Raw genomic sequence first — 20,027 nt, 5'->3', positions numbered from 1 at the left:
CAGAATATCAAACATTTTCACGATGACATATTTTCTAAATGCTTTTTCATGACGTGCCCTTGATGTTAAAACGGTCATTTGCTTCGTACATGTGTCTTTCCAGGGCAGCGTAACATTGTGCTTAACGCGTGACAGTTGTGTAACTTGAGGTTGGTTTTCTGTCGGGTGAAGCGTTTCCTTTAAACGTTCCAATCTTTTGGCAGGTACGACTCGTTCACCAACACCTCACGCGACGACAAAAAGCACAAGTTTGCTCTGACGGTGGACTTTGTGGAGGAGTACCTGAGGGATGTTGTAACTCAGCCGTTTCCTTTCGGAGACAAGGAAAAGAACAAGCTCACTTTTGAGGTGTGTAACAGAGAGTGGAGTAATGTTGAGTGACGTTTTGCTGAAGATATACCATTCCTATTTACTTTTGGTGATTATGTAGAGATTAGAACACGGAGAAATGAACTGGTTACACTGAAATGGGATGGTACCAATATTTTGGCATTGGAAATGTCCAGTTTCAGTTGAGTTTGCTCCCTAAATTTTAGTGCGGATGTTCAGAGAAGGTTCACTAGGTTGATTCCGGGGATGAGGGAGTTGACTTATGAGGAAAGATTGAGTAGGTTGGGCCTCTACTCATTGGAATTCAGAAGAATGAGAGGTGATCTTATCGAAACATATAAGATTATGAGGGGGCTTGACAAGGTGGCTGCAGAGAGGATGTTTCCACTGATGGGGGAGACTGGAACTAGAGGGCATGATCTTAGAATAAGGGGCAGCCCATTTAAAACTGATGAGGAATTTCTTCTCTGAGAGGGTTGGAATTCGCTGCCCCAGAGAGCTGTGGAAGCTGGGACATTGAATAAATTTAAGATAGAAATAGACAGTTTCTTAAACGATAAGGGAGCGGGCGGGGAAGTGGATCTGAGTCCATGATCAGACAGCCATGATCTTATTGAATGGCGGAGCAGGCTCGAGGGGCTGTATGGCCTACTCCTGCTCCTATTTCTTATGTTCTTATGTTATGTAAACTGACCAAATCCCCTCTGGTGCTTTTCTAGGTGGTGAATTTGGCTCGAAAATTAATCTACTTTGGATTCTACAGCTTTAGCGAGCTCCTGAGGTTAACTCGAACACTGCTGGCAATCCTGGACTGTGTCCAGAATCCCACGTCCTCGTATTTAGAACGACTGAGCAAGTTTCAAGATGGAGGTAAGTTGAAGCGCCCTCCCTTTCTTGTGAGTGAAGGGGGTGCAGCTCAAACCCCACAATAATGTGCAAAGTGATTGAATCATACGCCCCCATTGGTCAGTCTGACATGATGCCCTCTCACTCCCTTTGCTTCAGAAGTAATGTCATCACAGGCTGTCAACCTTGACGTGTCTTCCCCCGGTGGACAGGGTATTTGATGAGCTCAGCACTGTGCTTTACCCGCTAACGGAAAGTTAACACGGACCTCTGCATGTGTATGGTGCTAATGAGTAAAGTTGCTATAGTGTAAAGTTTGGATTGATGGTCAATGCTGATCGTGAGAATGAAACTCGCTTTTGCTGCACTGGTTAAGATTGTGTTTGACGCACTGTTGGGGAGCTTCTCCATCAATCTCAGACCCTGAAATTCCGTGATTGTGCTATCTGCAGAAATTGTGGACAGATTCCATAATTGGGAAGAATTGGGTGCTTTCTTGGCATGTGTGCTGTTGTCTCCGGGAGCTGCTGCTACGAAGTGTCTTTCTATGATGTGTTCTGATCCTAACCCGATTTGACTACTGCATTGTCAGTAGTGCTGCGTGATTGGCAGACTTTTTTTTTAACGTCGCGTATAAAGTATTGCTGATCTAATTTTTATTCTAGGGAGCCCTTGCGTCAGGTCAGAATATAAAAGTAGGGAAGTCTTGCTACAGCTATACAGGGTATTGGTGAGGCCACACCTGGAATACTGCGTGCAGTTTTGGTTTCCGTATTTACGAAAGGATATACTTACTTTGGAGGCAGTTCAGAGAAGGTTCACATGGTTGATTCCAGAGATGAGAGGGTTGACTTTTGAGGAAAGGTTGAGGAGGTTGGGCCTCTACTCATTGGAATTCAGAAGAATGAGAGGTGATCTTATTGAAACGTATAAGATTATGAGGGGGCTTGACAGGGTGGATGCAGAGAGGATGTTTCCACTGATGGGGGAGACTAGAACTAGAGGGCATAATCTTAGAATAAGGGGCCACCCATTTAAACTGAGATGAGGAGAAATTTCTTCTGAGGGGTGTGGATCTGTGGAATTCGCTGCCTCAGAGAGCTGTGGAAGCTGGGCCATTGAATAAATTTAAGACAGAAATAGACAGTTTCTTAAGCGATAAGGGAATAAGGGGTTATGGAGAGCTGGCGGGGAAGTGGATCTGAGTCCATGATCGGATCAGCCATGATCGTATTGAATGGTGGAGCAGGCTCGAGGGGCCTGCTCCTAATTCTTATGCCCGACAGGAGCTATGCCCGTCACGGTGTTCAATCACATTCTCTAACTCCACCGCAAACGTGTATTGGGGCCAGGGTGTCGAGAGGCATGGGGTAGATTGGTAGACGTTCCTGCTCCTTCACCTGGAGCTGTTGGATTAAATGGGCACCGGCAAATCCGGAATAATTGGACAGGGAGGAGCCTGTCACTAATGTGACCTGGCCTTAATTTAAATGGGCGGGAGCTTGCACAGGCTCCCTCACAGACATGTACTCTGAGCCGTGGCTCTGTGGGTCGCAATCTCGCCTCAGAGTCAGAAGGTCCCGAGTTCAAATCCCACTCTGGAGCACAAAATCTCGGCTGACCCTTCAGTGCAGTACTGAGGGAGTGCAGTACTGTCAGAGGTGTCGTCCTTCAGTTGAGACGGGTAGGTGCAGAGAGGATGTTTCCCCTCGTGGTGGAATCTAGAACCAGGGGGCATAGTTTCAGAATAAGGGGTGGCCCATTTAAAATGGAGATGAGGAGGAATTTCTTCTCGGAGTTGTGAATCTGTGGAATTCTCTGCCCCAGAGAGCTGTGGAGGCTGGGTCATTGAATGTATTTAAGATAGAGCTAGACAGAGGTTTGAACGAGAAGGGAGTCAAGGCTTATGTAGAGCGGGCAGAGAAGTGGAGTTGAGGGCAAGATTATATCAACCTTGATCTTATTGAATGGCGGAGCAAGCTCAAGGGGCTAAATGGCCGACTCCTGCTCCTATTTCTTGTATTCTTATGTAAACCGAGGCCCCGTCTGCTCTCTCAAGTGATCGTAAAAGATCCCATGGCACTATTTCGAAGCAGGGGAGTTATCCCCGGTGTCCTGTCCAATATTTATCCCTCAATCGACATCACTAAAAAATAGATTATCTGGTCATTGTCATATTGCTGTTTGTGGGAGCTTGCTGTGCACAAATTGGCTGCCATTTTCCTACTTTGCGGCAGTGACTACACTTCAAAAAGTACGTCACTGGCTGGGAAGCACTTTGAAATGTCCTGAGGTTGTGAAAGGCGCTATATAAATGTAAATTCTCTCTTTCTTTGCCTGATTTTCCTCTAGTCGCTGTCCGCAGGTGATTCACTGACCCCAAGTGCAAGAGCAGGAGAATTTACCCCACAATTACAATAGTCTGTGACCCCCCCCCTGTCCCCCGTCACACACACTGGACTCTTCCTCTCTACTATCCAACGTGTGGTCTTAATTACACAGGGCTAATTGCATTTCCTTTGCTAAGTAAAGAAGGCAAGAAAAGGCAAAATTGCATTGACAGGACATTGGTGGAGTGTAGTCATAAGAACATAAGAAATAGGAGCAGGAGTAGGCCATACGGCCCCTCGAGCCTGCTCCACCATTTAATACGATCGTGGCTGATCTGATCATGGACTCGGGTCCACTTTCCCGCCCGCTCCCCATAACCCCTTATCCCCTTATCGATTAAGACACTGTCTATTTCTGTCTTAAATATATTCAATGTCCCAGCTTCCACAGCTCTCTGAGGCAGCGAATTCCACAGATCCACAACCGTCTGAGACAAGAAATTCCTCCTCATCTCAGTTTTAAATGGGCGACCCCTTATTCTAAGATTAGGCCCCAGTTCAAGCAAATGCTCCCCCCCCCCCCCCCCCCAAGCACATTATCCATTTTTGTTCTCTCAGGGAACAACGTGATCAGGACCATTCACGGAGTGGGGGAGATGATGACTCAGATGGTTCTGAGCCGAGGCTCCCTCCTGCCGGGGGTTCTGCTGGAGAGTCACGAGAGCCAGACCCGGAGCGTACCCATCAAGCAAACCCTAGAGAACGAAGACGTGACCGTCATGGACACCAAGCTGAAAATAATCGAGATACTGCAGGTGCGCTTGCGACCGATTCGGGTTTTGCTGCAGGCATTATATTTTAATCAGCTCACCTTAAAAGTGCTGATTGATAATGAGCATCCGGGGAGAGCGGTGGCCATGTGGGCATGATAACAGAATGCCACATCAAATTCATGAACACATTGGAGTTATCAACTTCTATATCTAGTGGGTACTTGATGTAAGCTGTTGAAAAAGAGATTTGTGGAGCCAATCAGGTGACTGGAGTAACTTGGGAGTATTTACGTGGAATTTACAGCACAGAAACAGGCCTTTCGGCCCAATGGTGTTTATGCTCCACACGAGCCTCCTCCTACCCCTCTTCATCTCACCCTATCGACACATCCTTCTATGCCTTTCTCCCGCTTATTCTTATCTAGCTTCCCCTTAAATGCACCGATACTATTCGCCCCAACAACTCCCTGCGGCAGTGAGTTCCACATTCTCACCACTCGCTGAGTAAAGAAGTTTCTCCTGAATTCCTTTGTAGATTTATTGGTGATTATCTTATATTTATGGCCCCTAGTTTTGGATCAACCCCTCCACAAGTATTTGCATCAGTGAATCGTTTTGCTCATGTATTCACTCACATCGTTGCAGCTAAAATACGGTTTCAATGATAGATTTAATTTATTTTGAATGTGGTTAAAAACAAATGTCCCTTTATACAGCCTGTGGATATGTGAAGTGGTTGACATTTCTTTGCAGCCTTTGACTAGCATGTTTAACATTTCCTAAATTTGATGCCCAAGTCCTAAATTGCACGAAGTCCCATTCACCCATAATCCTTGTGCTCGCTGACCTACATTGGATCCTGTTCTGGCAACACCTCGTTTTTAAAATTCTCGGCCTCATGTTCAGATCCCCCCATGACCTCGCCCCTCCCTAGCTCTGTAACCTCCTCCAGCCCTACAACCCTGCGGGATATCTGCGCTCTTCCAATCCTGGCCACTTGTGTATCCCCGATTTTAATCGCTCCACCATTGGTGGCCGCGCCTTCAGCTGCCTGGGCCCTAAGCTGTGGAATTCTCTCCACCTCTCTCTCCTTCTTTGATGCTCCTTAAAACCTACCTCTTTGTCCAAGCTTTTGGTCACCTGTCCTAATGTCTGCTAATGTGGTTCAGTGTCAAATTATGTCTGATAACGCTCCTGGGAAGCACCTTAGTATGTCTTATTATGTGAAAGATGCTATAGAAATATAAGATGTTATTGAGCAGTGATTCAAGTTTAAATTGTAGGAAAGCTTCCACATTAGGCAGATTTATAATTGGTTGTTTTATGTTACATCATTGAATCACATAGAATTTTCCAACACAGAAATAGGCAATTCAGCCCAACAGGTCCGTGCCGTTGTTTATGTTCCACATGAGCCCCCTCTCACCCTACTCCATCTCACCCTATCAACATATCCTTCTATTCCTTTCTCCCTCATGTACTTACGTAGCTTCTGCTTAATGCATTTATTCTACTTGCCGCAACCACTCTTTGTGGCAGAGACTTCCACATTCTCACCACTGGCTGGGTAAAGAAGTTTCTCCTGAATTTCCCATTGGATTTATTGGTGACACTCTTAGATAAATGTGGGGTCCCCCACAAGTGGAAACATCAATACATCTTCCCCATCGAACACCTTTAGACAATCTGTTTTTAATGGCAAATGATTACCTTTTAGAAGCAACAATTTAACAAACTAATGAATGTGCAGTTTAGAAGTGTGCCCGAACACGTTTGATCCAACCCCTGTTACTGATCTAAAGTTGTGCCGCGGTTACTGCTTCACGGCCCTGCTGATCCACACTGCCTGGGAGTGTAAAAAGAGTTTTACGTTTCAGTTCATCCTCAGTGTCAGACTGGACTATCGCATTTCCTACATGCTCTCGATCTACAAGAAGGAGTTTGGTGAGAGCAATTCGGCCGACCTGCTGACGGGATCAGCGACAGAAGCAGCAGGTGAGTAGCACACTCTCTGTCCGGGGTCCTGAAACCTGCTCCCTTTCCCGGTCTCGGCCTTTCCCAGTCACAGCCTTTCCCAGTCTTGGTGCGACCCTGCTTGGAGTGACGTCATTGGGCCCCCTTTCTCTCTTACCCCTCATATAATTTCTTTCCCTTCTCCTCCGTTCTCTTTCCTCTCTCCTCCGTTCTCTTTCCTCTCTCCTCCATTCTCTTTCCTCTCTCCTTCTTTATCTCTTTCCCTGCTCCTCCCTTCTCTCTCTCTCTCCTCTCAAAATGTAGTCATGTTGGAGGGGCATCCCAGCAAATGATGGCCCATTGTCTTCTCCTTGGCAATTCAGCAACATGAACAGTGCACTCATCAGTTTGATTTCCTTCCCCTCTTCCTTTCTTGTCCTCCTTTCTTTCTCCTCTCATATTCTCTCTTTCCCCTCTCCTCCTTTCTCTCTCTCCCCTCTCCTCCTTTCTCTCTCTCTCTTCCCCCCCTTCCCCCCCTCTTTTCTCTCTCTTTCCCCTCCCCTCCTTTTTCTCCCCTCCTTTTTCTCCCCTCCCCTCCTTTTTCTCCCCTCTCTCCCCTCCCCTCCTTTTTCTCCCCTCTCTCCCCTCCCCTCCCCTTGTTTTGCTGCACCCTGCTGTCCCTTCACCAGCATATTGTTTTAATTCATTATTGCATATTTGGCAAGGCTGGTGTTTATTGCCCATCCCTAGTTGCTTTGGAGAATGTGATGGTGAGCCGCGTTCTTAAACCGCTGCAGTCCGTGTGGTGAAGGTGCTCCCACAGGGAGGAAGTTTCAGGATTTTGATCCCGCAACGATGAGGGAACGGCGTTATATTTCCAAGTCTGGATGGTGCGTGACTTGCAGGTGGTGGTGTTCCCATGCGCCTGCTGCCCTTGACCTTCCAGGTGATAGAGGTTGTGGGTTTCAGAGGTGCTGTCAAAGAAGCCTTGGCGCGTTGCCAAGATGGTGCACACTGCAGCCACGGTGCGCCGGTGGTGGAGGGAGTGAATGTTGAAGGTGGTGGATGGGGGCCAATCAAACGGGCTGCTTTGTCCTGGATGGTGCCGAGCTTCTTGCGTGTTGTTGGAGCTGCACTCATCCAGGCAAGTGGAGCGTATTCCATCACACTCTTTGCTTGTGCCTTGTAGGTGGTGAAGAGGCTTTGGGGAGTCAGGAGGTGAGACACTTGCAGCAGTATAGCTGAGGTTGAAAGCTCAGCAGAGTGGGCCAGTTGAAGTTGGAGAATTCCTGAAGCTGTTGAAGCAGCACTTGGCTTACAGACATATCAGTATTAACATGGTGATTGGGCCATGACTGACTTAAGGCCGCACATGGTGTGACCTTTCTGCGCTGGTGTGTTGCCAGTTTGAGGCAAAAACTGAGAGCTTGAGACCATATATCAAATTTTATAAAACCCTGCAGCATTTTTACCATTGGATTTGTGGGAGCTACTGTATTTAAAATTAGAAAAAAATAAATACAATACCAGATAGATTACCATTAAGCATTCTTCAGGGTGAAGAATTTTCAAATAATTTTGCTATTTTATTTCACAATAGAAGTTGTGATATCCATATGTGTTTATCTGTCTGCATGTACACATTATGCAAGAAAACATGACGGTAGAAATCCTTTCAAATGGTGCAGTTAACTTCCAAGTTTTGTGTGTAAAAGCCCAAAGGGTTAGAGTGTAGAGATGGGAGGCAGGACAAAGGTGAAGATGTTGGGGGTAATTTAAACTGTTTAGTATAAACCAGTCTTCCATTATACATAACATAAGAAATAGGAGCCTGCTCCGCCATTCAATGAGATTATGGCTGATCATCGACCTCAACTCCACTTTCCTGCACATTCCCCCAGACTCCAACCATCCATCTATTTCAGCCTTGAATATATTCAGAGACTCAGCATCCACAGCCCTCTGGGGCAGAGAATTCCAAAGATTCATAACCCTCTGAGTGAAGAAATTCCTCCTCCACCTCTATCTTAAATGGCCGACCCCTTATCCTGAGACTGTGCCCCCTAGACACTTCAGCCAGGGGAAACAACCTCTCAGCATCTACTCTGTCAATCCCCTTCAGAATCTTATATCTTTCAATGAGATCACCTCTCATTCTTCTAAACTCCAGAGAGTATCGGCTCACTCTACATCTCTCCCCATTTTCATTTCCACTAATTTCAATCAGGAGAGATGTATAGAAACATAGACATAGAAAATAGGTGCAGGAGTAGGCCATTCGGCCCTTCTAGCCTGCACCGCCATTCAATGAGTTCATGGCTGAACATTCAACTTCAGTACCCCATTCCTGCTTTCTCGCCATACCCCTTGATCCCCCTAGCAGTAAGGACCTCATCTAACTCCTTTTTGAATATATTTAGTGAATTGGCCTCAACAACTTTCTGTGGTAGAGAATTCCACAGGTTCACCACTCTCTGGGTGAAGAAGTTCCTCCGCATCTCGGTCCTAAATGGCTTACCCCTTATCCTTAGACTGTGACCCCTGGTTCTGGACTTCCCCAACATTGGGAACATTCTTCCTGCATCTAACCTGTCCAGTCCCGTCAGAATTTTATATGTTTCTATGAGGTCCCCTCTCATTCTTCTGAACTCCAGTGAATACAAGCCCAGTTGATCCAGTCTTTCTTGATAGGTCAGTCCCGCCATCCCGGGAATCAGTCTGGTGAACCTTCGCTGCACTCCCTCAATAGCAAGAATGTCCTTCCTCAGGTTAGGAGACCAAAACTGTACACAATACTCCAGGTGTGGCCTCACCAATGCCCTGTACAACTGTAGCAACACCTCCCTGCCCCTGTACTCAAATCCCCTTGCTATGAAGGCCAACATGCCATTTGCTTTCTTAACCGCCTGCTGCACCTGCATGCCAACCTTCAATGACTGATGTACCATGACACCCAGGTCTCTTTGCACCTCCCCTTTTCCTAATCTGTCACCATTCAGATAATAGTCTGTCTCTCTGTTTTTACCACCAAAGTGGATAACCTCACATTTATCCACATTATACTTCATCTGCCATGCATTTGCCCACTCACCTAACCTATCCAAGTCGCTCTGCAGCCTCACAGCATCCTCCTCGCAGCTCACACTGCCACCCAACTTAGTGTCATCCGCAAATTTGGAGATACTACATTTAATCCCCTCATCTAAATCATTAATGTACAGTGTAAACAGCTGGGGCCCCAGCACAGAACCTTGCGGTACCCCACTAGTCACTGCCTGCCATTCTGAAAAGTACCCATTTACTCCTACTCTTTGCTTCCTGTCTGACAACCAGTTCTCAATCCATGTCAGTACACTACCCCCAGCTGATTGAATATCGCCTGTTTTACACTACAGCCCAAAGTCCGAAATCACCCCTTGTTGAATTTGGTTCCATAGGTATCCTTGATAGTTTAAGGAGTAGGTGATTGGTATTGGAGTTCGATAAATCCAATTTTATCACGACTGTGATATTTAATGTGTGTGCCTCTAAAATGACATTTTGTTTTGTACAGTACCAGACCTTGAGGCCATTGGCGAACTGGCAGAGACAATGTTTGCAGGAAGGTATGAGCCACTTTCAAACCGTTTTTTTCACACATTTTATGGCCAAAAAGTGATTGGGGTAGGTTTTGACTTTGTGCGATGGTGTGAAATGGGTGAAAGTGAGCTGGCAGCCCGAGTTACATCCCTCCCCATTTTAGTTTGAGTTGATTTCAATGGGCGAGATGTAACCCGGGCTCCTGATTTGCTATCATCTGTTTTACACTGGCGCACTAAGTCAAAGTCTGCCCCAATGCTTTGTAGTCACTGTATTCAATGAATTGATAATGTGTAAAAACGGGTTACTGGCCAGTGCCAGCTGTGGCTCAGTGAGCAGTACACTTGCCTCTGAGTCACAAGGTTGTGGGTTCAAGTCCCACTCCAGGGACTTGAGCACATAAATCTAAGCTGACACTCCAGTGCAGAGCTGAGGGAGTGCTACAGTGTCGGAGGTGCCATCTTTCAATTGAGACGTTAAACCGAGGCCACATCTGCCTTCTCAGGTGGACGTAAAAGACTCCATGGTGCTATTTCGAAGAAGAGCAGGGGAGCTCTCCCTGGTGGCCTGGCCAATATTTATGCCTCAATCAACATAACAAAGACAGTTTATCTGGTCATTATTACATTGCTGTTTGTGGGAGCTTGCTGTGCGCAATTTGAGCTGCCACGTTTCCCACATTACAACAGTGACTACACTCCAAAAGTACTTAATTGTCTGTCAAGTGCTTTGAGACGTCCGGTGGTTGTGAAAGGTGCTATATAAATGTCTTTGATACCAATCTTTCCTTCGAGGTAAAGAATCACTCATCAAATAAAAATATTGCTGTTCAAGTCCCAAGTGTGGGCAGCTCCTTATGCATAATATATTGTAAGTCATTTCCTGCAAGCGTTGCCCCTACTTCCTGTAACACATTCCCCGTCACGCTACACCCACTGACTCACTACGAGCAATGCCACGGGAGAGCTGCTAGCTGTCGCTAAATATTGAGTGGAATTTTGACACAATTTTATTATTTCCAAATGCTTCTATAAGTGTGACTACTAGCAATCACTCTTCAAGACCTCTTAAAGCTCTTAAACCAAAACCTCCTCACAGTGACATAGCTGAGATGAGGTACTTAGCCATATGGGGATTGAAACTGCGTCGGTGTTTAAACCTCCTGCACCAACACATTGCACTGGATTATTTTTTAAGTAGTTGTGTATTAGGTGTCAGCCATGGCTCAGGGGCTAGTACTTTTGCTTCTGGGTCAGAAGGTTGTGGGTTCCAGTCCCACTCCGGAGACTTGAGCACATATTCCAGGCTGCAGTGCAGCGCTGAGGGAGCCCTGCACTGTCAGAGGTGCCGTTTTTTTGGATAAGGTGTTAAACCGAGCCCCCGTCTGCCCTCTCGGGTGGATGCAAAAAGGCACTATTTCCAAAGAAGAGCAGGGGAGTTCCCCACAGTGTCCTGGCCAGTATTTATCCTTTGTGGGATCTTACTGTGTGCAAATTAGCTGCGTGTTTCCTACATTACAACATTACACTTCAAAACAAGAAGTACTTAATTGGCTGTGAAGAACTTTGGGATGTACCAGATGCTATATAAATGCAAGTTCTTTCTTTTTCCTGTTGAATTGTTTGTGGTAGTGATGTAATCCTTTTCTTCTGCAGCCAAGAAAGAAATCCAGTGGAACTGGATGATGAAGGAGGGAGGACCTTTCTGCGGGTCCTCATACACCTGATTATGCACGACTATGCCCCGCTGGTGTCCGGTGCCTTACAGTTGCTCTTCAAGCACTTCAGCCAAAGAGCGGAGCTCCTTCAGGCTTTTAAACAGGTAACAATCCTTCACCGAATCATTGTGGCAGTTCTTGGGCATACAGCTCTCTTCCTTCATTCTTCCTCTTTCTGTTCATCCGTCTTTTCTTCCTTCTTAGTTTCCTTCCTTCTCTCTTTCCTTTCGTTCATAGAAATAGAAGACCATTCGGCCCCTTGAGTGTGGGGTTTCACGCATCAGGGCAGCTATCTGGGTTCAGAGGTCAAATCCCGCGAAACACGCTGGCCTCCATGTCTAAATTCCCAAAATGTGTTGCTCGTGTACAAATTCTTTTATCCTGTAATTTTTATCTTTTGTGTTAATGTCTCAACCGTAGCTCAGTGAGTAGCATTTTCACCTCTGAGTCAGAAGGTTGTGGGTTCAAGTCCCGCTCCAGGGACTTGAGCACATAATCCAGGCTGATACTCCCAGTGCAGTGCTGAGGGAGCGCTGCACTGTCAGAGGTGCCGTCTTTCAGATGAGAAATCAAACCGAGGCCCTGTCTCCCCTCTCAGGTGGACGTAACAAATCCCATGGACCTATTTTGAAGAAGAGTAGGAAAGTTCTCCCTGGTGTCCTGGGCCAATATTTATCCTCCAACCAACATCATTAAACAGATTATCTGGTCATTATCACATTGCTGCTTGCGGTGCTCAAATTGGCTGCTTGTTTTCCTACATTACAGCAGTGGTTACTCGTCCTTCCTCCCTTGCTTTCCTTTTTGTTTTTTCTTTCTTTCTCTTTCTTCTATTCCCTCCTTTTTCTGCTTTTCGGTCACAGGAACAAGAGTAGGTCGCTCAGCCCCACGAGATTCCCCTTCCCTCCCTCCCTTCCTCTCTCCCTCCCTCCCTTCCTCCCTCCCTCCCTTCCTCTCTCCCTCCCTCCCTTCCTCTCTCCCTCCCTCCCTTCCCCTCTCTCTCCCTCCCTCCCCCTCTCCCTCCCTCCCTCTCTCTCTCTCCCTCCCTTCCAGTGAACTCTGAAATGGTAAACTAAACTGAAAGACATGTGGAATGTTTGTACCTAATTCCCATCAAGTCACAGTATCAGAATTGTGCATCCTTTACTTGTTTAGAAACAACACTGTGTTCCTTGTGATTGAAAGCTCAATGGGAAGGCGGGTGGTGGAGTGGGAGAAGGGCAAGGCCCATGGTGCCAGGGGTGGGTAGCCGAGTACCCCGCAGAGCCGTGAGGGGGGGCAACCAGCTGGCCGTGGAAAAGTGACGGGGAAATGGAGCAAACATTAAAAAATCTTTCTTCTGCATGCACTTCCTGACAGCTGTTTCATTCATAGAATCTGACAGCATGGAAGGAGCCCATTGTGCCTGTGCTGGCTCTCGGGAAGAACTGTGCAATTAGTCCCACTCCCCTGCTCTTTCAACAACAACAACTTGCATTTATATAGCACCTTTCAAATTATAAAATGTTCCAAAGCTCTTCACAGGAGCGTTACCAGAAAAACATTGACACCAAGCTAAATAAGGCGATATTAGGACAGGTGACCAAAAGCTTGATCAAAAAGGTAGGTTTTAAGCAGAGTCTTAAAGGAGGAGAGCAAGGTGGAGAGGCTAAGTGGTTCAGGGATGGAATTCCAGAGTTTAGGGCCAAGATAGTTGAAGGCATGGCCGCCAATGGAGGGGTGAAGGAAGTGGGGGGATACTCGAGAGGCCAGAGTTGGAGGAATGTAAAATTCACGGAGGGTTGTCAGCCTCAAGAGGTTACAGAGATAGGGAGGAACAACGACAAGGAGGAATTTGAACCTGTGGATAAGAATTTAAAATTTGTGGTGTTGCTGGACCGGGAGCCAATGTATATCAGAGTTCATGACTGAGGGAGTGAACGGGACTTGGTACGAGTTAGGATATGGGCAGCAGAGATTTGGATGAGCTCAAGTCCTAGGAGGGTGGAATATGGCAGATCAGTCAGGAAAGAATTGGAATAGTCAATAGCTCTGTAAATGTTTCCTTTTCAAGTATATATCCAGTTCTCTTTTCATTCATTTGAATAATGTACAAAAGAACTGCGATTCCTTATCTACGGAAGGAGATACTTGCCTTAGAGGTGGTGCAACGAAGGTTCACTAGATTTATTCCTGGGATGAGAGGGTTGCCCTTTGAGGAGAGATTGAGTAGATTGGGCCTATACTCGCTGGAGTTTAGAAGAACGCGAGGTGAACTCATTGAAACATGCAAGATTCTGAGGGGGCTTGACAGGGTAGGTGCTGAGAAGTTGTTTCCCCTGGCTGGAGAGTCTAGAACTAGGGGGCACCGTCTCAGGATAAGGGGTCAACCATTTAAGACTGAGATGGGAGGAATTTCTTCACTTAGAGGGTTGTGAATCTTTGGAATTCTCTGTGGAGGCTCAGTCATTGAGTAAATTCAAGACAGAGATCAATACTATGGGAATCAAGAGATACAGGGACAGGCCGGGAAAATGGAGTTGAGGTCGAAGATCAGCTGTGATCTTATTGAATGGCGGAGCAGGCTCGAGGGGCAGAATGGCCTACTCCTGCTCCAAATTCTTATGTTCTTATGGTTTAAAAAAAAAACCTTTAAACAATATTTAAGACCTGTTTTTTTTTTAATGTGTTTCAGGTCCAGTTACTGGTTTCTTCACAGGATGTGGACAACTACAAGCAAATCAAAGCTGACCTGGACTTGTTGCGATTAACAGTCGAAAAATCTGAGCTGTGGGTGGAGAAGAAAGGAAGTTACGGCAGCAGTGAGACCCAAGCAGAAGGGGCGGACGACGTGAAAGCCGAGGTTTGTTAAAGATACAGGCCTGGATACAACGCTCGATTGTGTTGGCTTTTCCAACGCAATTTGCTCGAAATCGTGCAAAAGATTGTGGAATTTTAAGCGCAAATTACGTTCAGCTGAAATCGGGTTTCCGCCATCTTTTGCGCGAGTTTAACAATCACCACGCTGGAAGCCGGCCCTGCCCACAAAACTGACCACATCCCCAGGGTGAATTTATCACCATGGCGAGTTTCCACTAATTGCGCTTGTTTGCGGGCCTTCGAGGGAGACTCTTCAAATGAAGCTGGATCTTTGGGTGCAAGGACGCTAATAGGCACGTGTTAAAAGCTTTTGAATTTATTTTTATATTTGCTAAGAGATTTTGACTACTGAACTCCAATATAATTAGAAAATGGTTCTGTATATTTTTATTATTTTCAGTATGCGGGTTACTCACAGGTGGTGGATTGACACTGTGATTAAAGAATATGAGCAGAAAATTTCAAAACGTGCGATATTTTGTCGATTGCACCCAAAGCGGAAACTCTTGGCCACAACGTTCGACATTGGCTGCGTGTAGGTGATATTCACTGGGCGGAAATGTGGCCATGTTGTGTCTTCCCCACACCCCGCTCCCACTGCCACTTTGTAAGATCTGTACTCCCTTCCAAGGTCTTCTCTTAAAAATACACAAACACGTACTGGGGAAATACCTCACGGGTGCTTGGCAGTTCCTCACTTTATCGATACCCCGGCGATCTCCGTCTCCCCGGCGATCTCCGTCTCCCCGGCGATCTCCGTCTCCCCGGCGATCTCCGTCTCCCCGGCGATCTCCGTCTCCCCGGCGATCTCCGTCTCCCCGGCGATCACCGTCTCCTCGCGATCACCATCTCCCCGGCGATCGGTATCTCCCCAGGTCCTTGGCCTCTCCTCATGTGTTTGCCATCCCGCCAGCTCCCTGAGTTGAGGTGCCAAAATGTCTGTTTTAGCCTTGAAATGGAGAACCATCGTTTTTATTAAGAAATAAATGTAACGTCTATTCTTTTCCTTGTGCAATAATCTTGACTCTGGCTAAGCTTTTATTATTTCCCCTTGAAGGATCCAGGAATTCTAAGCCCTGTACAAGATGGGAACAAAAAGCCACAGATAGACAGTAACAGCAGTAACAACTACAACATTGTGAAAGAGGTGCGTGACTCCCAGTCGCTGTGTGACTGGAAACTCCCTGTAACACAGTCCCATTTTGTTTGAACATTGCACGTTCCAGTTTGTGTTTAATGGCATCGGTTCGGTCTTTCTCTCAACCCTTGTTTAGTGCTCTGCGCAGAGTGGCAATTTCCCGAAACAGACTGTGTATTTCTTGAACCAAATCCTTATTGCGTGTAATGCATCAGAAATTACCTGGGATGCCTGCCACATCCTCTCTTAAAGCCAGGAAACGCCACACTTAGATAATTATATTCAGACTAAACCTAGAATCATAGAATAGTTACAGCACGGAAGAAGGCCATTCGGCCGGTCGAGCCCGCACCGACTCTCGGGTAGTCCCACACCCTCGCCCTTTCCCCACAGCCCTGCAATTTTTTTTCCTTTAGATACTTATCCAACTCCCTTTTGAAAGATCTCTGCCCCAGTCCATCATCATAGGCAGTCCCTCGTATCGAGGATGACTTGCTTCCACGCCAAAAAGGGATGAGTTCACAGGTGTTTCAATGTTCCAGATCCTGAACTAATATTCCAGATCCCGAACTGTATCCTGAAGGGTAGAAGATGCCTGTGCGTGGATTTTTTTTAACATGTGGTGGCTGTTGCACACCAGCCACCACACGGGCTTGACAGGGCTAGGTCTTGTTCCAATGGCAAGGATTACCCAAGACGACTGGAGACCAGCTCTGCTGCACGGACCCATTGCGCACACACATCGCAGTGTGGGCTGGCCCGTGCTGTCCCTGGGCCCTCGCCTCTTCTGGGCCCCAAAATCTCACGCCTCTCCTGGGCCCCGATCACATCCCTCTACGAACTCTTGCCGCTCCTTCGCCCCTCCTGCTGTGCCTGCCCGCACTGCAATCAGCGACCTGGCTTCACAGCCGTTGCCCTCCTGCAGCAGCACGTGCTGCTCCCTGCAGTGGTATGCCACCGCACACTGCTCCCTGTAATGGCCCCGGCCTGCTGATGGTCTTGCAGGTCGGGACAGCGCCGATTTCCGGGCTGGGCCGCTGCACGCTGCTCCCTTATGAAGGCAGAGAGTCAGCACCCGATGCACCAGCAGACAATGTGTTCCAGAGTCTCGCTGCTCTCTGGAGAAAGAGGAACCACCCGGCATCCAGTCTATTCCTACTCTGACACAGTTTAAACCGTGTCCCCATGTCCTCCCCAATCTGTTAAACTGCAATAATCCATCAATAGGGACCTCCTGCTATCCAGCCCTTCAATTATTTCATAGACCTCTATCTGGTGGCCTCTCAGACTGCACTGCTCCACATGGAAACAGACCCAGGTTTTCAAACCTATCTTGGTAACTAAGGTACGTAAGCTAGAAGTCATTCTTGTAAGACTTTTGGATGAAAAGCCTTTCATAGCCTTCCCCGATACGATGTGATACAAATTGCCATGTCAGCCTCTCGGAGTTTCAGCAAACTGGACTGAAGTTGGGCCTTTTCTGTTTTGACCAGTTTCGCTGACCGTTTCCTTTCCAGATCTTGATCCGGCTCAGCAAACTCTGCGTGCAGAGCATGAGGCGAAGCAGGAGTCAGCAGCAGCGTCTGTTGAAGAATATGGCTGCTCACACAGCGGTGTTGGACCTTCTGCAGATCCCCTACGAAAAGGTAACCTTTGTGTTTCAGCTCCGCGACCGTGACATGCACAGAATTTGAATATGTTCAATAATTTTCCCGCGGGAAAACAAAATGACCTAGTTCTGCATATTATGCTAATTTTATTTTGTTTTTCACGTTTGACTGCAGACTGACACTAAAATGAACGAAATTATGAACTTGGCCCACGGCTTTGTGCAGAATTTCTGTGCGGGAAATCCACAGAATCAGATCCTCCTCCACAAACATCTCAACTTGTTCCTTACTCCTGGTGTGAGTACCCTGCTTTTGAAAGCATGTAATCTTTGTGTGCTACCATGGTGGTAATAGTATTCTAAAGTTCCACGCATTGGCTTTTATCAGAATCGCTGTAACGTTTGTGCACGAGTTGCACCGTTAGCTTGTGTTTATGTCTTGTTGTGTGACTTATGCGCGTGACTAGTATTTTACTGCTTGCTGTAAACGTCCAAACATTTTATGAGTCGGGCATAGCGAGCATCAGTTGAATGTTCAATCTATTTCCTAAAGTGCGGCAAATAAAACAACTATATAACAGAGACTCCAGTGTAGTACTGAGGGCGTGCTGCACTGTCGGAGGTGCAGTCTTTCAGATGAGACGTTAAACCGAGGCCCCGTCTGCTCTTCAGGTGGACGTAAAAGATCCCATGGCACTATTTCGAAGAAGAGCAGGGAGTTATCCCCGGTGTCCTGGCCAATATTTATCCCTCAATGAACATTACTTAAACAGATTATCTGGTCATTATCACATTGCTGTTTGTGGGAGCTTGCTGTGCCCAAATTGGCTGCCCCGTTTCCTACATTACAACAGTGTACTTCAAAAGTATTTTGTTGGATGTGAAGCACTTTGGGTCTTCCTGAGGTTGCAAATGGTGCTATATAAATGCAAGTTCTTTCTACTCGCCCTCTCCCATCTCTTTCTCCCATCTCTTTCTCCCATCTCTTTCTCCCATCTCTTTCTCCCATCTCTTTCTCCCATCTCTTTCTCCCATCTCTTTCTCCCATCTCTTTCTCCCATCTCTTTCTCCCATCTCTTTCTCCCATCTCTTTCTCCCATCTCTTTCTCCCATCTCTTTCTCCCATCTCTTTTTCCCATCTCTTTCTCCCATCTCTTTCTCCCATCTCTTTCTCCCATCTCTTTCTCCCATCTCTTTCTCCCATCTCTTTCTCCCATCTCTTTCTCCCATCGCTTTCTCCCATCGCTTTCTCCCATCGCTTTCTCCCATCGCTTTCTCCCATCGCTTTCTCCCATCGCTTTCTTCCTCTCTTTTACTTTCTCTCGCTTTCTTCCTCTCTTTTACTTTCTCTCGCTTTCTTCCTCTCTTTTACTTTCTCTCGCTTTCTTCCTCTCTTTTACTTTCTCTCGCTTTCTTCCTCTCTTTTACTTTCTCTCGCTTTCTTCCTCTCTTTTACTTTCTCTCGCTTTCTTCCTCTCTTTTACTTTCTCTCGCTTTCTTCCTCTCTTTTACTTTCTCTCGCTTTCTTCCTCTCTTTTACTTTCTCTCGCTTTCTTCCTCTCTTTTACTTTCTCTCGCTTTCTTCCTCTCTTTTACTTTCTCTCGCTTTCTTCCTCTCGTTTACTTTCTCTCGCTTTCTTCCTCTCTTTTACTTTCTCTCTCTTCCTTTTTCTTTCTGTCTGTCATTCTTTTTCTCCCTTTTCTTTCGGCCACTGATCTATCCTATTGTTTCCACCTAATGAGTGCTTTATATACTTTTCTTCATGAATAGAATAAACTGTGTTCAACCTCTGTTTTTCATATGATGTACGTATGTGACCTTTGTGCGGACATAATCAAAAATTGAACAGCGTTTTCTGTTGAGCTTGGTGGCTATGGTGTTTTATTTCCCTCTGTGCTGCTGACTCCCCAGAATATGTGGGATGTCAGTAACCAGGGAGCTGCCATGGTTCAAATGCCACTTGGTGATGGCGAGAGTTGCAAATGGTAGGATTTATTTGTAGCCTGACATTAGCTTATGGTTCCTGCTGCACAAAGGTGGGATAAACCCTTTCCTCCGCCTTGTGTACTAACACGCGTGTATTGTGAGCTGTTCTGTGACAGTACTGCTGTATGGAAGATGTTATTCTGTGAGCAGTCATCATTCTGAAGGGAATAGTTTGTGTGTAATCTTGCAGAGCAGAACGCTCGTCCATTATAGAACCCGCCTCATTTTTTTCAAGGGCTAGATTTCGGTTGTCCAACGCCTCAGTTAGCGCCCAGAGGGGGCGTTAATGGGAGCGTAAGAGGTTACCGACAGGGAGCACAGCTTTTAGTGCCCCGACTGAAAATTCATTAGAGGCTCACCGGGGGCACAACCAGTAGCGCCCGGCTGCTGACGATACGTGCGATCCTGGCGTCAGTCCTGGTGCAACGCCCACGCTTGCTCCCCGGTCGGTAAATTCGGTGCGCCTCATTGAGCCCCTGCCAATGGCAACATCTGGAAAACCAGTCGGTCCAAGGCTTGCAGAGTCGTTAACTGGCAGCTACTTAAAGGGATGAGGAAACGCTTCCCTCGGAGGTCACAGTCAGTGCAATGTTTACACACAGCACGGTGCGTGAGCCTCCCAGTTTGCCGCGGCAGACAGACCTAACGGTGCAGGGGGAAACAAGTGAGTTTGAAAACTTTAATGGGGGGCATTTCTGTGCCGCGCCTTGACTCGGCTTTTCCCGGGATCTGATTTGGAGATATGCGCAATGGGCCCACAAAATGTACCGACCAAACTTTTGTCATCGCCCCCCCCACCCCCCAGCTCTGGTGTGCAACGGCTGATTTAGCGCCCTTGCCACCGCGCCCAATTCGGACGAATTTCTGGGCGGAGGGCACAATCTTTTTCAGGACGCTAAAATTACC

The 20,027-nt window shown here is 46.9% G+C and overlaps 1 protein-coding gene across 3 annotated transcripts in view; it reads left to right on the top strand.

Moving 5' to 3' along the window:
- The window catches only part of itpr2 (inositol 1,4,5-trisphosphate receptor, type 2), a 404,634-nt gene that overhangs the window by 221,550 nt on the left and 163,057 nt on the right, over positions 1–20,027 (top strand). For all 3 annotated transcript variants that reach the window (XM_070897635.1, XM_070897634.1, XM_070897633.1), the window contains 10 exons: positions 204–348; positions 1,050–1,200; positions 4,125–4,321; positions 6,157–6,274; positions 9,786–9,837; positions 11,467–11,632; positions 14,203–14,370; positions 15,445–15,534; positions 17,043–17,171; positions 17,310–17,432. In XM_070897635.1, the coding sequence (XP_070753736.1) occupies positions 204–348; positions 1,050–1,200; positions 4,125–4,321; positions 6,157–6,274; positions 9,786–9,837; positions 11,467–11,632; positions 14,203–14,370; positions 15,445–15,534; positions 17,043–17,171; positions 17,310–17,432 (1,339 nt within the window). The remainder of the gene's footprint in view (positions 1–203; positions 349–1,049; positions 1,201–4,124; positions 4,322–6,156; positions 6,275–9,785; positions 9,838–11,466; positions 11,633–14,202; positions 14,371–15,444; positions 15,535–17,042; positions 17,172–17,309; positions 17,433–20,027) is intronic.

This window comes from Pristiophorus japonicus, chromosome 13, assembly GCF_044704955.1.
Source record: "Pristiophorus japonicus isolate sPriJap1 chromosome 13, sPriJap1.hap1, whole genome shotgun sequence".
NCBI classification, from domain to species: domain Eukaryota; kingdom Metazoa; phylum Chordata; class Chondrichthyes; family Pristiophoridae; genus Pristiophorus; species Pristiophorus japonicus.
Note: the sequence above shows the minus strand (reverse complement) of the source record. Positions and strands in the feature narration are given on the sequence as shown.